Genomic DNA, 16,410 nt, shown 5'->3' on the forward strand with positions numbered 1-16,410 from the left:
GGTGGCGCACGGTAACTGGGAGGGCAGGCCAGGTGCTGCTGCCATCAGTGCCCCTATGCATGAGCCCTTCCAGCCTTCCAGGCCAGGTCACCCCGATGCAGGATCCCTCTCTCCACACCTCACACCTGCCCACACCTCACACCTGCCCACACCTCACACCTGTCCACAGGTGGACGATAGTCACCTGCACTCTCCAGGAACCTGACCAGGACCCTGACATTGTAGCAGTTTGCCTCTTTTCCTTCCACAGGAGTATTTCAAACCTGGTTCGACGGTTCAATCAACTGTTTTCAAAATTGTTTCAATACAATGCTTCCCTTTTCACGTTTCTCTGTGGAGCTCAGGGCCCCGCACACGCACCACAGGAGCTGCACCCCTGAGCTGCACACCAGCCCGAGACGCCCCTCTTCAATGCCCATCCTGTGGAGCAGTGGGAGCCCCCATAGCATGCTGGTGGGGACCGGAGCAGTGACAGCTGATGTCGACAGCACAGGAAAGCAGCTGTGTGTTTGGGCTCTGAGCCCCACAGACCAGCTCCACTCCTGAAGCACCGCCTGTGAGCATGGTCCTGAGCATGCTCCTCCACCGGAGCTCCTCCCCCTCCCCCCTCTCCCCTCTCCCTCTCCCTGGTGAGCAAGGTGAGCACAGTGACAGAAGGGCCCTCACGAGCCCCTTAATGTCCTTAGGAGTGTGAGGTCCTCACACAGGGGGAGAACTGAAGATGACCACAAAGTCCTGCTGCTCCTCCCAAGAGGTGGACTCTACTCTCCGCCACCCCCCCCCCACTTCTGGACTGGCCTTGGTGACACACTGGTCAATGACAGGGGGCACAAACGACATTCTGGGAGGGTGGCAGCTGGCCAGAAGTGACAGATCCGCCACCCGCTTAGTGGGGCAAGCAAGCCTGCCAACCTCGGACTCCGGGATAGGAGGAGAAGCCACCAGGAGGGGCCGGGTGGAAGGAGATTCCCGATTTGCAGCCAGCTCAGGCTCACACATAAGTGACAGAGCCCTCCCTGGTCCTGGCCCGGCCACCACCAGATGGGAACTGCAGGAGAAGCCCCAAGTGAGCAAGCCCTCCTCACTCAGTCACCCACTGGCCACAAGAAACACCAACCAACAGTGCTGAGCCAATCCCGTGGGGGCCCCATGAGGATCGGTGGGTGACCGCGCCACGCAGCAGACACCTGGCCATTGTGGTGGGTGGTCACAGGATGTCAACTGCAGTGAACAGCAGTGATCCCAGCTCATCGAGGATGGGCCATGACATTCCAGTTAACACTGGTTCCAAAGCACAATGACGTATTAAGTTCTCCAACCAAGAATAATCAGTCGCAGTGCTACTGTGATGGGGTCCCGTGCTGCAGGAATGGCACCGGGCGGTGCTCAGAACACCCCACCTTCCCCCCACTGTGCCCCTGCCCGTTCAGAATCCTGCCAACATGCTGACACCTCGTCAGAGAACTGGAGTGTCCACTAACCTTCAGCCAGCGCTGGTGGTCAGAGCAAGGTTCCTCAGGCGTCCAGGGCCTGCTCCCCATGGGGAAAGACAGTCCCAACGTAGCCAGTAGCTATTGTTTTATGTAAATATACACAACCACTAAGAGTGCACCTAAACCGTGTATGCTACTTTAAGTCTATACAGGATGGACGGACGCACTTAGGAAGCTGGGAACCGATGGAACTCAACGCTTTCTGTCCCTGCGGTGCTGGGGGTGCACCCAGGGCCTCGCGCCAGCTGCCCAAGCCTCTGGCACTGAGCTGTGTCCCAGGCCAACCTCAGCCATCTGCTGTGGCCAGACCCCAAGGTCAGCAGAGCCCTGGTACTTCAAGCCACATCAGTGTTCCCATCCTCCACCCGTCTGTCAAAACAGCCCACCTGGGGGGCACCCAGTGCCCTGCTGCCAGGCTCTGAAGTCACTGCTACCTCCCAGGCTCTGCTCTGACTCCTCCTGGTCCACCCCCACATGGCTGCCAGGCGATCTTCATAAGAGGTGACTGGACCTGTCCCTGCTCTGCACAGAAGACTTCCAGAGCCCCCCATTCCAAGGAAATGCAAAGTTCCCCACACAAGCACACAGACCCCAAACCAAGCCACAGACCCCCAACCAAGCCACAGACCTGCCTGCCCTGCCCTCCTTCCACTCGCTCCTCCACCTGCCCTCCTCTACCCAGCCTCACTGCCCGCCTGCTTCCAGAGGTCCCAGCCAAGGTCCTCCTCCCGCAGCCTGCCCGGCTCCCCAGGCCCTCCAGGTCCTTCCCTGCTCCCTTTCCCTACCAGCTCATGCATGGCACCTGTGTGCTACTAAGGTGTCAGCTCTCTGAGCTCAGGCGCCCTGGTCTCTTCTGTCACCTTGGCAGGGTGCCTGGCTCAGAGCAGGGGACACCTGTGGCACTGCTGAGGAGCCACACAGCCTTCACATGACCCCAGGGCACGATTTCCGTTCTCACTGCCCATTCTTTCCCCGTTAACCCGTTTAACCCATTGGCATTAAAGCTGTGGCGGAGTTCTGTGCAGGATAATCACCGGAAGATGGAGGAGTGCTTTCGTTTATTTTTCAAATAACAGAACACCAGGGATGGGGCTTATTATGCAGCTCAGGCACAAGGCCCTGGGCCCACCCGAACTCCCAAAGCCAAGCATACAACACAACACAAAAGTGACCCACAGAAAGCCACCAGAACCTCCGGGACAGACCCCCCTTCAGGAACCCAAGTCTACAGTGCTGAGTGACTCCAACCCCTGTCCCTGCGGAGGACCCCAACAGAGGTGGCTGCCACCCGTGACGGAGCAGAGGCCCAGGAAAGGCTTGCACAAATGAAAGTGTGTTGCTACTGCAAACGTCACCCAGAGTATATGTCCTGCTGTCATTTCACCACACACAGAGAAACTCCGACTTCAAGACCCTCTGGCAATCTGACAGAAGCTCACTTTCCAGCGTTATTTACAGGTAATCAGAACCAAACAATATCCACCTCTCAAACATCACCTTCGGCCTTACGATACATTTTGTAGGTTTAAATTTCAGCATATGCTCATGAATAAACCAAACAGAAAAGATGCTGGGTGCTGTGGCACACGCCTGTGATCCCAGCAGCTCGGGAGGCTAAGGCAGGAGGATCCTGAATTCAAAGCCAGCCTCAGCAATGGGGAGATGCTAAGCAACTGTCTCTAAATAAAATACTAACTAGGGCTGGGGATGTGGCTCAGTGGTCCAGCGCCCCTGGGTTCAATCCCCAGTACAAAAAAAAAAAAAATAGGGGCCCATTGAGAGACCCACTCTGCCCCGCTGCACACGATGACCACATTGCGTCCAGTCTTTTCAGACTCTCCTTTCTGCTAGGAATACAGCGTGCACTCCCAGAGGCATCCCCCTCTGTACCAACCTAACCTCAGCTGTGCTCCCAGCTGGTCAGCAGGTACCCAGCAGCCCTCCCGGCCACACCCACACTCCATGCACCTCCACTTTAGAACATCTGGCCACCGAGCGTCCTGTGGCCTCCCATAAGATTGAGCTGTGTGGCTACTCAGCTCTCCCTATACACGGCTGTCAGGATGGTGAACCCTGAGGTCAGAGCCCCTTCTTCTCGGGCCATTGTTACCTGTGCATACCGCAGGGCAGTCAGGCAAGCCACACCCCGAGTGAAGATTCCTATTATCTTCCCCAGCACCTGGCAATTCATTGTTAAAGAACCCTCATTCACGAAGTCCGGCTGGGCATGGGGGCAACCCTGGCAGTGCCCTACTGAGCCCAGCAGCTTGCAGAGCACCCTGGGGTGGCACGGCAGCCAGTGGAGCTGGTGGGGGAAACAGGAAAGCAGGGCTGGGCCCGGGGTGCCTCTTCCCGGAGGATGCAACGCGGAGGAGCAGATCAAAGTGCTGGAAGGTGGTGACCCTGCCGGGCAGGACAGAGGACAGCCACGGCAGGATGAGGAGGCTGAAGGTGAGGTCCAGGTGATCAGAGGTCAGAGAGGAGTCACCTGAGTGTAAAACGAAAGACAGAAGGAGGGAGAGGACCAGGTAGAGGCAACAACTCGGGCGCCCAGGGTTTGCCCTCAACCAACTAAAGAGGAAAATGCAGTGGGGGGCGAGGGGGGGCAATCAGCACAGCATAAGCCACTGCAGGAAAACGCAGCTCAGGGGTCAGCGGGAATCCCGAACTTTTGATGAAATAAAAATGTCTCATCTCACTGTGTCAAAACGGATGCGAATTTAAAGATGCACATGTCACTTTGCTCTGTGTTGGCCCAGTGTGTTCCTCTCCCAGTTCTATGTTGAAACCCTCCCCCAGGGGACAGTGTGAGCAGGTGGGCCTCCAGAGGGGACCAGGTCACAGGGCAGAGCACTCCTGGAGGGATCAGTGCCTTCTAGAGGAGACCCAGGGAGCGCCCGCCCACTCTCCAGCACGCCAGGAGAGGATGCAGAGAGGAGATCGGCACAGTCTGCCATGGGCCATCCTGATGGCCTCCCAACCTCGGACTTCCAGCCTCCACAACACAGAAACCAGTCACCAGCTGTGACTCTGTTCTAGCTCTCCCTTCCAGGCACCTGCTGGGGACAAGTACTGAGACATTTTACAATGAAAACTTGCCTCTTGACAAGCTTATTAGGAAAAAATTTAGAAAATATTTTTGCTCCTAAAACAAAAGGCAAGTTCATGAAGTGTGTAGTACCTAATGCTATGAAAAGTGCTTTTTCAAAAATGCTTTTTCAATTAAACTTGCCATAAGTGGCCAATTGTGGTGGCCCAGGCCTGTAGTCTCAGCATCTCGGGAGGCTAAGGAAGGAGGATGGAAAGTTAAAAAGACAGCCTCAGCAACTTAGTGAGGCTCTAAGCAATTTAGCAAGAACCTGTCTCAGGTAAAAATTTTTTTAAACGGCTGGGGATGTGACTCAATGGTTAAGCACCACTCATGCAATCTCTGGTACCAAAAAATAAAAAAATAAAAACAAACAAGCAAGAACTTGCCATTAATGTAAATGTCTTGACCAATAGTTTGATTTTTAAAAAAATAAATAAATAAACAAAGCAACCAGGAACAATCTGTTCTTGCCCCTTTTCCAACAGAAGCAAGGGCAAGTTTCATGTGATACTCTGAGCTAGCATGTGCAAGTGTGTGTGTGTGTGTGTGTGTGTGTGTGTGTGTCCCTCTCCTCCTCTTTCCCCTTCTCTCCTCCTCTTTTTCCCATCTCTCCTCCTCTCCTCTCCCACCCCCTTCTTCTGTCTCCCTCCCTCCTTCCTTCCCAGGGAAGGACCTTTGACAGAGGCACCTTTAGGACGACACATTCTATTTGCAAATCCTAGGCAGGATAGTGGCTATGCCCGATGAGGGTAGAAAGAGAAGGAATGGAGAACCCAGCTATCTTCTTCTTCCTGAAAAACAAATTGGAGCATAGAAAAGGATCTAACTGTCCGTGATGTCTTGCTCAAAGACGACGAAATGAAGCTGGGTGTGGTGGCGTTCACCTGTCATCCCAGCTGCCTGGGAGGCTGAGGCAGGGGGATCATGAATTCAAAGCCAGCCCCGGCAACTTAGTGAAGTCCTACGCAACTTAACAAGACCCTGTCTCTAAATAAAACACAAAAAAATAGCTGGGGATGTCGCTCAGTAGTTTAGCACCCCTGGATTCCATACCTGGTACAAAAAAAAGAGAGAAAATGGAGAGGAGAGGAAATCATTTCCCTGTCTTCCGCCTGCCGTCCTGCAGACCCCATTCAAATTTTGAGTCTTCCAGGCACCTCTAGGGGAACTGAAAGTAGCTGAAGCATCTTCTGGGTTAAATACAGAGCAAACAGAAGTCACATTCCTGACCTCCAGAGAAGTCCAGAAGGCCCCAGGCACCAAGAACAAAAAATATGTCAGACTATCAGACAGCCAGGTGCAGTGGCACACACCTATAACCCCAGGAACCTGGAAACCGGGGCAGCAGGATTGCAAGTTTGAGGCCAGTCTGGGCAACTTAGCAAGACCCTGTTTCAAAATAAAAAATGAAAGGGCTGGGATGTAGCTCAGTGGTAGAGCGCCCCTGGGTTCAACCCCCAGTGCCTAAATAAATTAAAATTGGTATATGTACATATATATACACACATATGTATATGTGTGTGTGTGTGTGTGTGAGAGAGAGAGAGAGAGAGAGAGAGAGAGAGAATCACAAAGATGCTGAAGCAAAAGGTCCCACGGTGAGAAACCTGCTCAGTGACTCCGGGTTAAGTGGCACTCCGCTGTATTCCCACTGACAGGCAAAGGGAAAGGCAGGTCGGACTGCGCAGGACAGAGTTCCTCCTGGCAGCTCAACCGCCACAGCTGGGGTGAGAGCGGAAGAACCACGTCTCCCCTGGGGAAGCCAGAAGCTGGGGCATCCCCTGCCTCCACAGGAGCTGAACTCGAGTGGCCCAGCACCGGCTCCCGCCTGCTTCCTGCAGGGTCTGGCCTGCACAGCCCTGGGCCACGCACCTCGAGCAGCCCGCACACAGGCCCGGCCTCAAACCCAGACGTCTGAAAGGCGAAAGGCTCCGAAATCCCCAACCGTTTGAGAGCCACCACGGCACTGGAGCATTTGGGCCTTCAGATCTCTGGCTGGAGGCTCAGTCGGTAATTTAGGCAAACATTCCACTATTTGAAGAACCCCCAAATCTGAAACTCCTCCTGCCCAGGCATTTCAAGGACAGGGTGCCCAACCTGTCATTGGCTTCCCCGGTTCCTGTGGAAAGGCAGGCTCCACACACCAAGTCCTGCGTCTGCTCCTCTAGACACACTGCTGCCTGGCACAGGGGAGCTAAGGGACGCTGTCTAGTGGGTGTCAGATGGCAGAATGGAGATGACCACGTGAAACCAGAGGAAGCCACCAGACACATCCAGGTCCTGGGGCTTCCTACAAGACATGTGGCCAGGATCGTCACAGATGTTTGTGTCACCAGACAAAAGGAGGGGACTTGCCTTGGATGCAAAGTGACTACAGAAACATGACAATCAGTGTCACACCTGCCCTCCCACAGGACCCTGGGTGGTGGCAAACAGCTGTGCAGGGCACTCCGGGGACAGCTGGAAACATCTGAATAGGGACTGTTCGTTTGACACTGGTATTGTGGCGTGCCCATCGTAGACGTGAGATGATAATGTCCTGGTGTGTAGGAGAGCACCTTTTTCCCTAAAGGACACCTGCTGGAGTCTTCAGAAGGAAAGTGTCCAGTCTGCAAGTTATTTCCAGTGGTGCAGGAGAAACACAGAGCTGTTGGTGATCATGAGAGGAAGGGAGAGGAAGAGGGGCCCTGTGTTCCCGCTGCCTCTAGGGGAAGGAAGACACAGGGTCACTGCAGCGGCCCCGCTTATCTGTGGGAACATGTTCCATTACCCCCAGTGAAACCTGTATCCTTGTGACAGGAAGATGGGAAAAGCTGCCTTACAACTTGAGTATCCTGACACTGGAAGCCCAGGACAGTCCCAGACCCCACACACACTGTTTTCTCCCGTGCAGGCACACCTGGGATACAATTAATTTGTAAGTTAAGCATAGCAAGAGGTCGGCAATAATAGCTGTAATAAAATAATCATAACAACAAACTGCAGTAAAATTCACGTGGATGAGGTCTGTCTCCTTCAAAATATCTTACCCTGTGGGCTCGCCCTTCTTTTCTTGATGGTGTGAGGCGGTTTAAAGGAAGCCCTTCGTGGCTTCTCTGCTGCATATCCCAATTGCCCACCCCTCCACTTTAGTGCTTCAGGGTCATTGTTAAGTGAAACAAGAGTCACTGGCTAACACACAAGGGTTGTGACACTGTATCAGTCGATCTGATAACCAAGAAGGCTGCGAAGTCACTGCCAGGCGGGTGGCTCATACAGGATGGACACAGTGAGTCAGAGTGGGTCCAAGGACAGTGTGAGATTCCATCGTACCACGCAGGATGTCACACACTGGAAAACATGAGTTATTTCCAAAATTTTCCATTTAACATTTTTTAATGCGGGGGGGACTACTGTAGTATCCTTTCAACTATTTCATACATTTGAAACTTTTCAAAATGAAACATGGGAGAAGTGGAATCAAAAACAACAACAAACCATTGCTGAAAGGAGGGCGGAGTCAGCAGAAGAGGGGTCAGGCTGAGAGAGGAGGGACAGAGCCCCGAGTCCACGCTGCTGCCCTCTCCCGTCAGGCCCTCCAGGAAGGCCCTGCTGGACCCTTCCACCCCCAGGCACCCTCCAGATCCCCCTTACCCAGAGTCCACTGCGTGCAGCCTCCACCACCCCACAGTACCTGATCACGCCCATCTGCCCAGCCTGGCCATGGACACCACTTCCTGTGCACCCAGCTGTCCTTGCAGTGCAGCCAGTGACCTCTCTCCCCAGCAGGGACCAGAGCCCACCTTCCTTGCTCCCATCTCCAGCCAGCGGCACTGCCCCTTGCAACAGTAGGTGCTCAGAGCAGAGCTGGACAGACCTCGTGCCTGTGTGTCCTCATGTCCAGGAGGCTGGGCAGCCCTGATCCCGCACACCACACCAGGCCCGCTGTGCCGGCACACCACCGTCAGCGCCAAGGGAGGAAAGGAGGGATACCGCACGACTCGCCACCATGCGTCCACATCCCCGGAAAGGCGAGGACCACAGCCATCCTGTCGACCTGAGGCCACCCACAGCTCCCGGCACCACAGAGGCACTGGGTGAATGCCACCCAGTGAAGGAACAGGTACTCGGTCATCTCCAAATACACTCAGACAGAAAGAGGACAGAGGAAGTGCCACCTTTGCCCCTCACAGGTAGCACCAGACCAGTTTAGCCTGTTGGACAAAGGACACCTGAAGCCCCTTCCAATTGGCTCAGGATCGCCTTAGGTCCAGCACCTTAGAGTGCAGTTTACTCAGGGCTGTGGCCCTGGGTCCGACCTAAGGGATCGACACAGCCAAGATAACAAGGAGACTGGCCCCAAAGGTGGGCCATGCCGGAGGGCCATGGGCAAGTGCCACAGACTGAATATCTGAGCCCCCCCCATTCATACACCGAAGCCCCATCCCCAAAGTGAGCGTGTCCAGAGGAGGCAGCTTGGGAGACCATAGGGTCAGAAGGGTGGATTATCATGAAAGGGATTAGTATGCTCTTAAGAAGGACCTGTCTCTCTGCCATTCGGGGACACAGCAGGAGAGCCAAGCAGACTGTGACCCGGCACCTTGCGCTCCTCAGCCTCAAGCGCCCCGAGAAGTCCGTGTCATTGAGCTTCCAGGCTGCGGTATCAGCTGCCTGAACTAGGAAACGGGGACGAATGAGGGGGAGGCCGGGGGGAGGCTGGAGATGTTCCACCAATGGTTCTGAGACACACGCCAAAGAGACACTGAGTTCCGAAAGCCCTCGGAGGGGTGTGGCAGGCAGACTCTGAAGCAAAGAGGAACCAGGGAGCCTGAGGGACTGGGTCAGCCTGACCGGGAGCAGGGCACGGCGTCAGCCACATGTCAGGTGCTGCTGGAGGACACCCCCACACCAGCTGCACTAGTCCTGTTGACACAGGCACCCCCAGGGTCACCAGTGCCCAGCCACACTTTATAAAAAGGGTTCGATTTAATAGAGGAATCAGGCCCAACCTGCCGTCCTCCCACCCAGAGAAACCCAAGATTCTCAGAAGGAAAACAGAATGAGCATGCTAACGGAACCCACCTTGGAAAGCAACACCGTGGTGACTGCTGTGGCCTCTGTCCACGTGGCCTGCCCCCAAGGGCTCAAGTGCTGGATGCACCTGGTCCTCAGCATGACAAGGTTGAGGTGCTGGACCATTAAGAAGCTGGCCGAGCACAGGGCGGTTACACGTGGGGAAAACCTCTGGGAAGGGATGAATGCTGGTCTCTTAGAGTGAGTTGTCACGAGAACACACTTGACCCCTTGCAACAGGGCCAGTTCCCTGTCCTTTCCACCAGGTTGTGAGGCAGCTGGGGGCAATGCCATGCTCTTAGGACCCTCCAGCCATCAGTATCATGAATTAGATAAACCTTCCCATTTTAAAAAGCACCCATTCTCAGATATTTTGTTATAGCAACAGAAAATGGATTAAGATGCCTCGCCCCACCCACTACCCTCCACATCAGTTCCATCTGCAAGAACTCTAATAAACCTGTGCACCCTCCTCGGGGACTTTCAGTTCAGGAGAGCGCCTGTGGTGGCCCCGCGGAGTCCACACAGCTCTGACTGCTCCATGTCACGGTAAACAGAAACCCGTTCCACTCTGGGGCCCTAGTGACCATGAGATCAAAGAGTCCTTCCACTGCGCAGCCCTGTACAAATCTGAAATCTCCACCACCCAGAGTCCCAGCAGACCCCAGGTGTGTGACAGCTCTTTGATGAGCTGGGACACAGCTGCGCAGAGGTCAAGCTCCCTCAGGACCAGGGAAGTCCTGGGCCGCCTTCACCATGCACCCAGCTGTGGACAAAGTGGCAGAAATCTCCAGCTGTTGTCAAGACAACCAAAGTACAAACAGAAATCTGCCTGGGATTCTGTCCGGAAGCAGTCTTTAAGTGCACATGCACACCCCCCGAGAGGAAATTATAAAACAGAGATGCGCCTCCGCCCCTTCCTCCTGCTGCGGCCACGTGGCAATGTGTGTCAGGAACGCCACTGGGAAGCTTTCCACCTCTGGGGTAGAAGCAGCTGCTGCCTTGGGATTGCTTTTTGGCTTGGGCTTGTGTGTGTGTGTGTGTGTGTGTGTGCGCGCGCGCGCTTTGCAGTGTTCATGAGTGCTGACATTCCACGGTGGGATGGTTGGCACTTTATGGGCAGGGCTGAGACTCTGGGGGTCCTGGGCATCTGCTGGCCCAGCCTGGTGTGCTTCCCTGGGTCAAAGGCACCCGCAGCAGGTCTGCAGGCAGCCTGGCTACCCGAGGAAAGAGCCTTCACACAGGCCTGCAAGGCCACCCCACGCGGGGTCCACAGAAGAGTCCACATGCGGGACATTCAAGCCAAGAGTGGATAACAGGTAACGTAGGTGAGCCCAGTGCCCCTGAGTCCTGGGCTTTCAGCGAGCACAAGGCATTCAGAGAATGTTCCAGGCCATTATTCAGCCCACCTGAGAGCACTCCCCAAGAGACAAGAGCAGACACACCTAACAGGCCAAGAAAATGGCATCGGCAGGACCCCAAACAACACTGCTACAGGCCAGGGAGGCCACGCCTGCCACCTGCTGCCAGGGACCCGACCCTCACATCAATAGAAGGGACCTCTGACCCCAGGAGGGAGCCCGTGACTACAGCCAGGAGTCACCAGCAGGGAGCAGAGGTAAAGTTTGCCCTGGCCGCGCGCACAACCCTGAGCCAGCACAGAGACGGGTCCCTCAGCCCCTCCAGTGACACAGCAAGCCTTCAGCATGAGGGCCACATTCTCTGTCACATTCGGTGGGGATGCCAGAGTCTTGATCAGACTGAGACAGCAGGCACGCTGAGAAAACAGGAAGTCAGTGCCGGGCACAGGCAGGCCTCAGTCCAGAAAGCACAGGTCCCTACCCAGAGAGACAGCAGCTGCGGGTCTCTCTCTGACTCTGGACCTCTCCGGACTGAGCACTGGCTCGCTCCTCCAGACACTGACCCCCAGGTCACCACAGTACAACTGGGCATTAGAAGGACTCTGACCTCCCACAAGCCCTGTCACCCAGAGAACCAGCCTGCTCAGATGAGCAGCTAGAACAGCCTGCTGCAAACACCTGGCCCAGGAAGGGACCAAGCAGGGGACGAAGCAAACACTGCTCGGTGTGGAAAACGTAAGGCCACCCTGAAAAACAGGAGGCCATGAGGTGATATGACTGATGTTTCAAAGCTGCCACCTGCACAGAAAGCTCTTCTCCGCTTCAGCACCATTCTACCCACTTCCAAGGTGAAATGCCGATCAGCAGAGCCATCAAAAGGAACCAGCAGTCAGAGGGGAGCCAAGGGGAGGCCCCGTCTCCCGGAGCCACTGAAAACACGTGCTGCTTCCTGCCTTTCTGTTTATGCATTAGAACCAGAGACTGAACCCAGGGAGGCTCTGCCACTGAGCTACATCACCAGCTTTTTTCATTTTTTATTTTGAGACAGGATCTCACTAAGTTGCTGACATTGGCCTCCAACTTTCAATCCTCCTGCCTCAGCCTCCCAAGTCACTAGGATTACAGGTGTGTGCCACAGTGCCCAGCCAGAGTGTGCTTCATTCTTGGAGATAAAGAAAAAAGGAAGTTAAACTTATCTCTAAGTTTTGCTGTCACCCTGTAATCACAGACTGACAGGAAGTGACCATGTATCTTAAGTGTTCATCTGGTACAATGCTCTGCCTTAACAGGGAAGATGTTATTATGTGCATTTACAGATGAGGCAACTGTATTAGTCATCCAAAGCAGCATAGCCAGTTGGTTGGGAAAGAGCCCAGGTGCAGGCTCTTGCCATGGAACACTGTCCTTGTACACGGATATAAAGATTCTTGCCTAAATAGTGAAACTGAGAAGGAGGGGGCAGGCTTGGGGCAGGGGACTGTGCCACCTACATAGACAACAAGGGAGACAGAGACAGTGTCCCAAAACAAGGCAAAGATATTTCCTCCCAAGCCCAACTGACACATGCGACTCACCGTGCCTCTGTAGGCAGGCTTTCCTGCTAAGTCTTTGGAGCCCTGGGGCTGAATGGCTTCTAGTTCCTGGCATTTAGGTCTGGACTGTGGCAGACAGCCTGGCACACACGAAACCCACCCTGCCACACCCACAGTTCAGCAGGGGACCCAGAACAGCCTCCCAGCCAGATCCCCGCGGCTGTCAAGTCCAGGCACTGGGAGAGCCGAGCAGGGCCCATCGGGGACTCACAGGGCAGGCGGCCTCTGCCAGTTCCCCTGGAATTACCATCCAGTCAGCGTAATTAAGGATTTTGGCCGAGGACAGTGGTAGGGCCAGTCGAGATCGCCTGAGCCAGAGGATCCAGAGGCCGGGCACAGGCACACGGTGGTCTGGCACAACCCATCCCGACTGCCATGTTTCCTCTGTGCACCTCGGTCCTGACAGCCCAGTTAGCATTTCTGAGACAAACTGGAAGGGGTCTACCCTTTGGCTGCTCCTTTACTTAGGAAACGGTCTTCTTAGGAGAACAAAATCAGCTGGCCTTAGAGGACCAAGCCTGGGTGCCAAAGGCCACTGAAGACACAGTTTAGGGCCTCATCTGCTTTTGGAAGGATTCTGGAATTTGACGCGGATACCAGGAAATGACTGTAAACATTATCCGAGTCCCCAGGGGACGGGGGTCCCTGTGTCACGGGACAGGTCCTCCAGTTCGCATGGTGGCTGTGGGTTCCAGGCTGTTTCTTCAGGCTGAGAAACACCCAGTTTGGGTAGGGAAGTAGTGACGGGGGAGGGCGCTCTCGGTCCCCGCTCATTCTCACCCGCCGCACGGACGCTCGCGGGGCGCACTGCTCCACAGTACTTTCTTTCTTCGCCTTCCAGCCCGGCCATGCCCTGCCATGCCCTCGGTTTTCTCGCCCTGGCTTGGACTTTTTTTTTTTTAAGTGAATAAACCCATCGCTCCCGGGAGGCGAAAGAAACCCGCGGCCTCCCGAGGAGCTTCGACACTCCGGAAATCATCCAAAGCCGCCGTTCCTGTCCCGCGCCCTGTCCCCGCCCCGCCCACCCCGCAGCCCAGCGAGGCCGGAGGGGACCCCGGGACGCGCGGGTGCGGGTGGGACGGCGGGTGGGCGGGCGCGGGAAGCCGGGGGACGCGGGGACCCCGGGGCTCGGCGAGCGGCGGCCCGAGGGGTCGCCAATCAGGGTGGGCCGGGGAGCAGGCGCGGGGTGGCCGAGGGCGGGGACAGGGCGCGGACTCACCCCGAGAAGGCACACCTTGAGCTCCCGGATGGCCATCATGTGCGGGCCGGGCCGGGCCGGGGCTCTGCAGCATCCCCCGGGCCGGGCCGCCGCGCCCAGCCGTGTCCAGCCGCGTCCAGCTGCGTCCAGCCGCCGCGGCCCGCGCTCGCGCCAACCCGCGGGCGGAACCGCCGCTGCTATTTCTGGGCCGCCGCGGCGGGTCACGTGGCCCGGCCGGCTCCTCCCGGCGCCGGGTCCAGCCCCGGCCGCCCACTCCCTGCGACGCCCGGCGTCAGCCTCGCCCGCGGCCCGGCCTGGGGACCCTGGGGACCCGGGCGCCCCTCCGGCCCTCGGAGCTGCCCAGCCGCGGGCGGGTAGACGGACCACAGGCGGGACCGCCACGCCCCGCACCGCAGTCGGGCTTGGAGCCCACGCGCAGGCCACCAGGAAGGACCCTGGGCTCCGCAGAAGCCAGGCCACTGAAAACAGGGACGGCCGCGAAGACGGGGTGAGGACGGAAGGGGCCACCGCGAGGCAGCCTCCACTCAGCCCCCTTCAGTGTCTGCGCGCGGGCCGAGGACGATTCTGGAAGCAGTGGCCTGTCTCTCCTTCCAAACCCAAACCGGTGCCGCTGGAGAGGAAGCCCCCTTTCTGGGACAGAGGACCCTGCAGAGGACAGGGGAGCTCCCTGCCCTCCAGCCGTCCTCGCTGGGAAGTGGAGGCCGCTCCGCGCTCCGCAGACCAGTGCCTTCCCTGCCCGCCAGGGGAATGTCCAGCCCTGGCTCAGGCAGTGCACTGGCATTGCGGGCTGAACATGTGTGTGTTTGCTTTTAAACCCGATGTTAACAGTTCGTCCCCCATCCCTAACCCTGGGCCTCTCTGCTGACCTTTGATGGATGGCATGCGTGCTTTCTCAGCAGACCACCCACCTGGTCTCTTTGGCTTTGCTCCTGTGAAAGCCAGGCCCAAGCTACCTCACACCCGAGTAGCCCCACAAGGTGGGGACTTCCAAAGCAAGCCCTCCAGGGAGAACAGTTCCAGAACACTGGACCAAGACGGACCCCAGACAGACAATGGCAAGTGATTTCCCAGAGCCACAGCTTCCTTCCCCTGAAGTGCAGGCTTGTGGAAGGTGACTTATTGGGACTAAATGTTCCAAAAGTAGCCACAGACAAGTTACAGGTCCCATTCAACACCCCCCTTATATCGCTCTCCACCCCTGATTCAGTAGCCAAAGCACAGACAATCTTTTATGTGGGCAGGGTGGAAAGAGAGGCCAGCCCAGAACTACCCAGCCCTGGGCACAATGCCTCACTGTCCTGCCTTGGGGGGGGGGGGGGGGGGCAGGGAGCAGCTGCTACACACTTGCCAGACACCTGCCAAGGGCTTCCTAGGCCTCACTGGCACCCACGCAGTCCTGCCTGCCAGCCGGCCTTCAACCTCATATAGAAAGTGTCCTGCTGACTTTTCTGCCAACTTCCCAAAGCCAGGCCAGCCAGGGTGGGAGTAGTTTCCATCAGAAGATGTGGAGCCAGTGGGGATCTGTGTCGTTCAGTTGCAGAGGGTACGGCCACCCCAGATGGAGTGAGCAGGAAATCTTACTGCTTCCTCATCCTTGGCTGCTCTCATTCTGCCGGCCCCCCAATCACCTAGGTGTCTGAGTGGTGCACAGTTTGTAGACTGTACTGGGATGTTCTCCTATATAGACCGATATGATCACTTCCCTCTCCCGGTCCCACTGAGAATCACTCCCTTGGTGCCTGGGTATGATCAAGCCTTTCTCTCTGCTTTACTAAGGGCTGTCTACTCTGTCAACCAGACCATGCTCATGGGTTTATATCCCCTCAGCCAGACCACCCTGGAGACTGCAGCATGGCTCCACAGAAACCAGGTCCTGGGATCAGCCCCTGGTCATGCACGATGCTCTGCACCAAGGGGAGGATGAGGACTGTGGGAGATGTGTTTTAGGAGTGACAGGTCCTGGTGGCTTGGGACTTTGTAAAGTCAAAATGTTCTCTATTATTATTCTCTATGTTTACTGTACAAGGGCTGATTGTATTTGTCAGGTTTTTATTACTATTAGCAGAATATTTAAGGCAGGCTAACTTTATAAGAGAAGAGGTTTATTTAGCTAACAGTTTTGGAGGCTGAAAGCCCAAACTGCTGGGTGCAGGCTCTGGTCAGCCCTGGAGAGGACTTCATGGTGAGTGCTCATGTAGGAAGGAGGAAGAGATCTCGGTAGAGAAGCCAGGAAGCATTTCAGGGGTTAGGACTCTTGAGCTCAGGTGCTGAGAATCACCTAGTCTCTTTGGAGGACACACCCCCAATGACCTAGGGACCTCCCATTGTGCCCCACCTCTTAAAAGGTCCACCACGTCTCTATACTACCACACTAAGGACCACATGAACGTCTGGGGGACACACTCAAGCCACATCCAAACCACAACATCCAACCTATCCTCTGGAATTTTCTGCAAATATGAAGAGATTCTGACATAACTTAAGCAGGAATAAAAATCCAGTGGTACATAACTGACAATTTACCAAATCAAAAATAAAACATGCAAATTTTTCTTACAAACACCAATTCCGACTTCCACTTTTTGCAGTTTCATCATCTCCC

At 55.8% G+C, this 16,410-nt stretch overlaps 1 protein-coding gene across 2 annotated transcripts in view; it reads right to left on the reverse strand.

The window, feature by feature from the left end:
• Rab31 (RAB31, member RAS oncogene family) overlaps positions 1-13,939 on the reverse strand; it is a 93,149-nt gene extending 79,210 nt beyond the window's left edge. The window contains exon 1 of one of the 2 annotated variants that reach the window (XM_027920697.2): positions 13,809-13,939. In XM_027920697.2, the coding sequence (XP_027776498.1) occupies positions 13,809-13,847 (39 nt within the window). In that variant the 5' untranslated portion in view covers positions 13,848-13,939. The remainder of the gene's footprint in view (positions 1-13,808) is intronic. The other variant, XM_027920698.3, reaches the window with a different exon arrangement.
• Positions 13,940-16,410: the final 2,471 nt, after the last annotated feature.

Source organism: Marmota flaviventris, chromosome 16, assembly GCF_047511675.1.
Source record: "Marmota flaviventris isolate mMarFla1 chromosome 16, mMarFla1.hap1, whole genome shotgun sequence".
Lineage (NCBI taxonomy): Eukaryota > Metazoa > Chordata > Mammalia > Rodentia > Sciuridae > Marmota > Marmota flaviventris.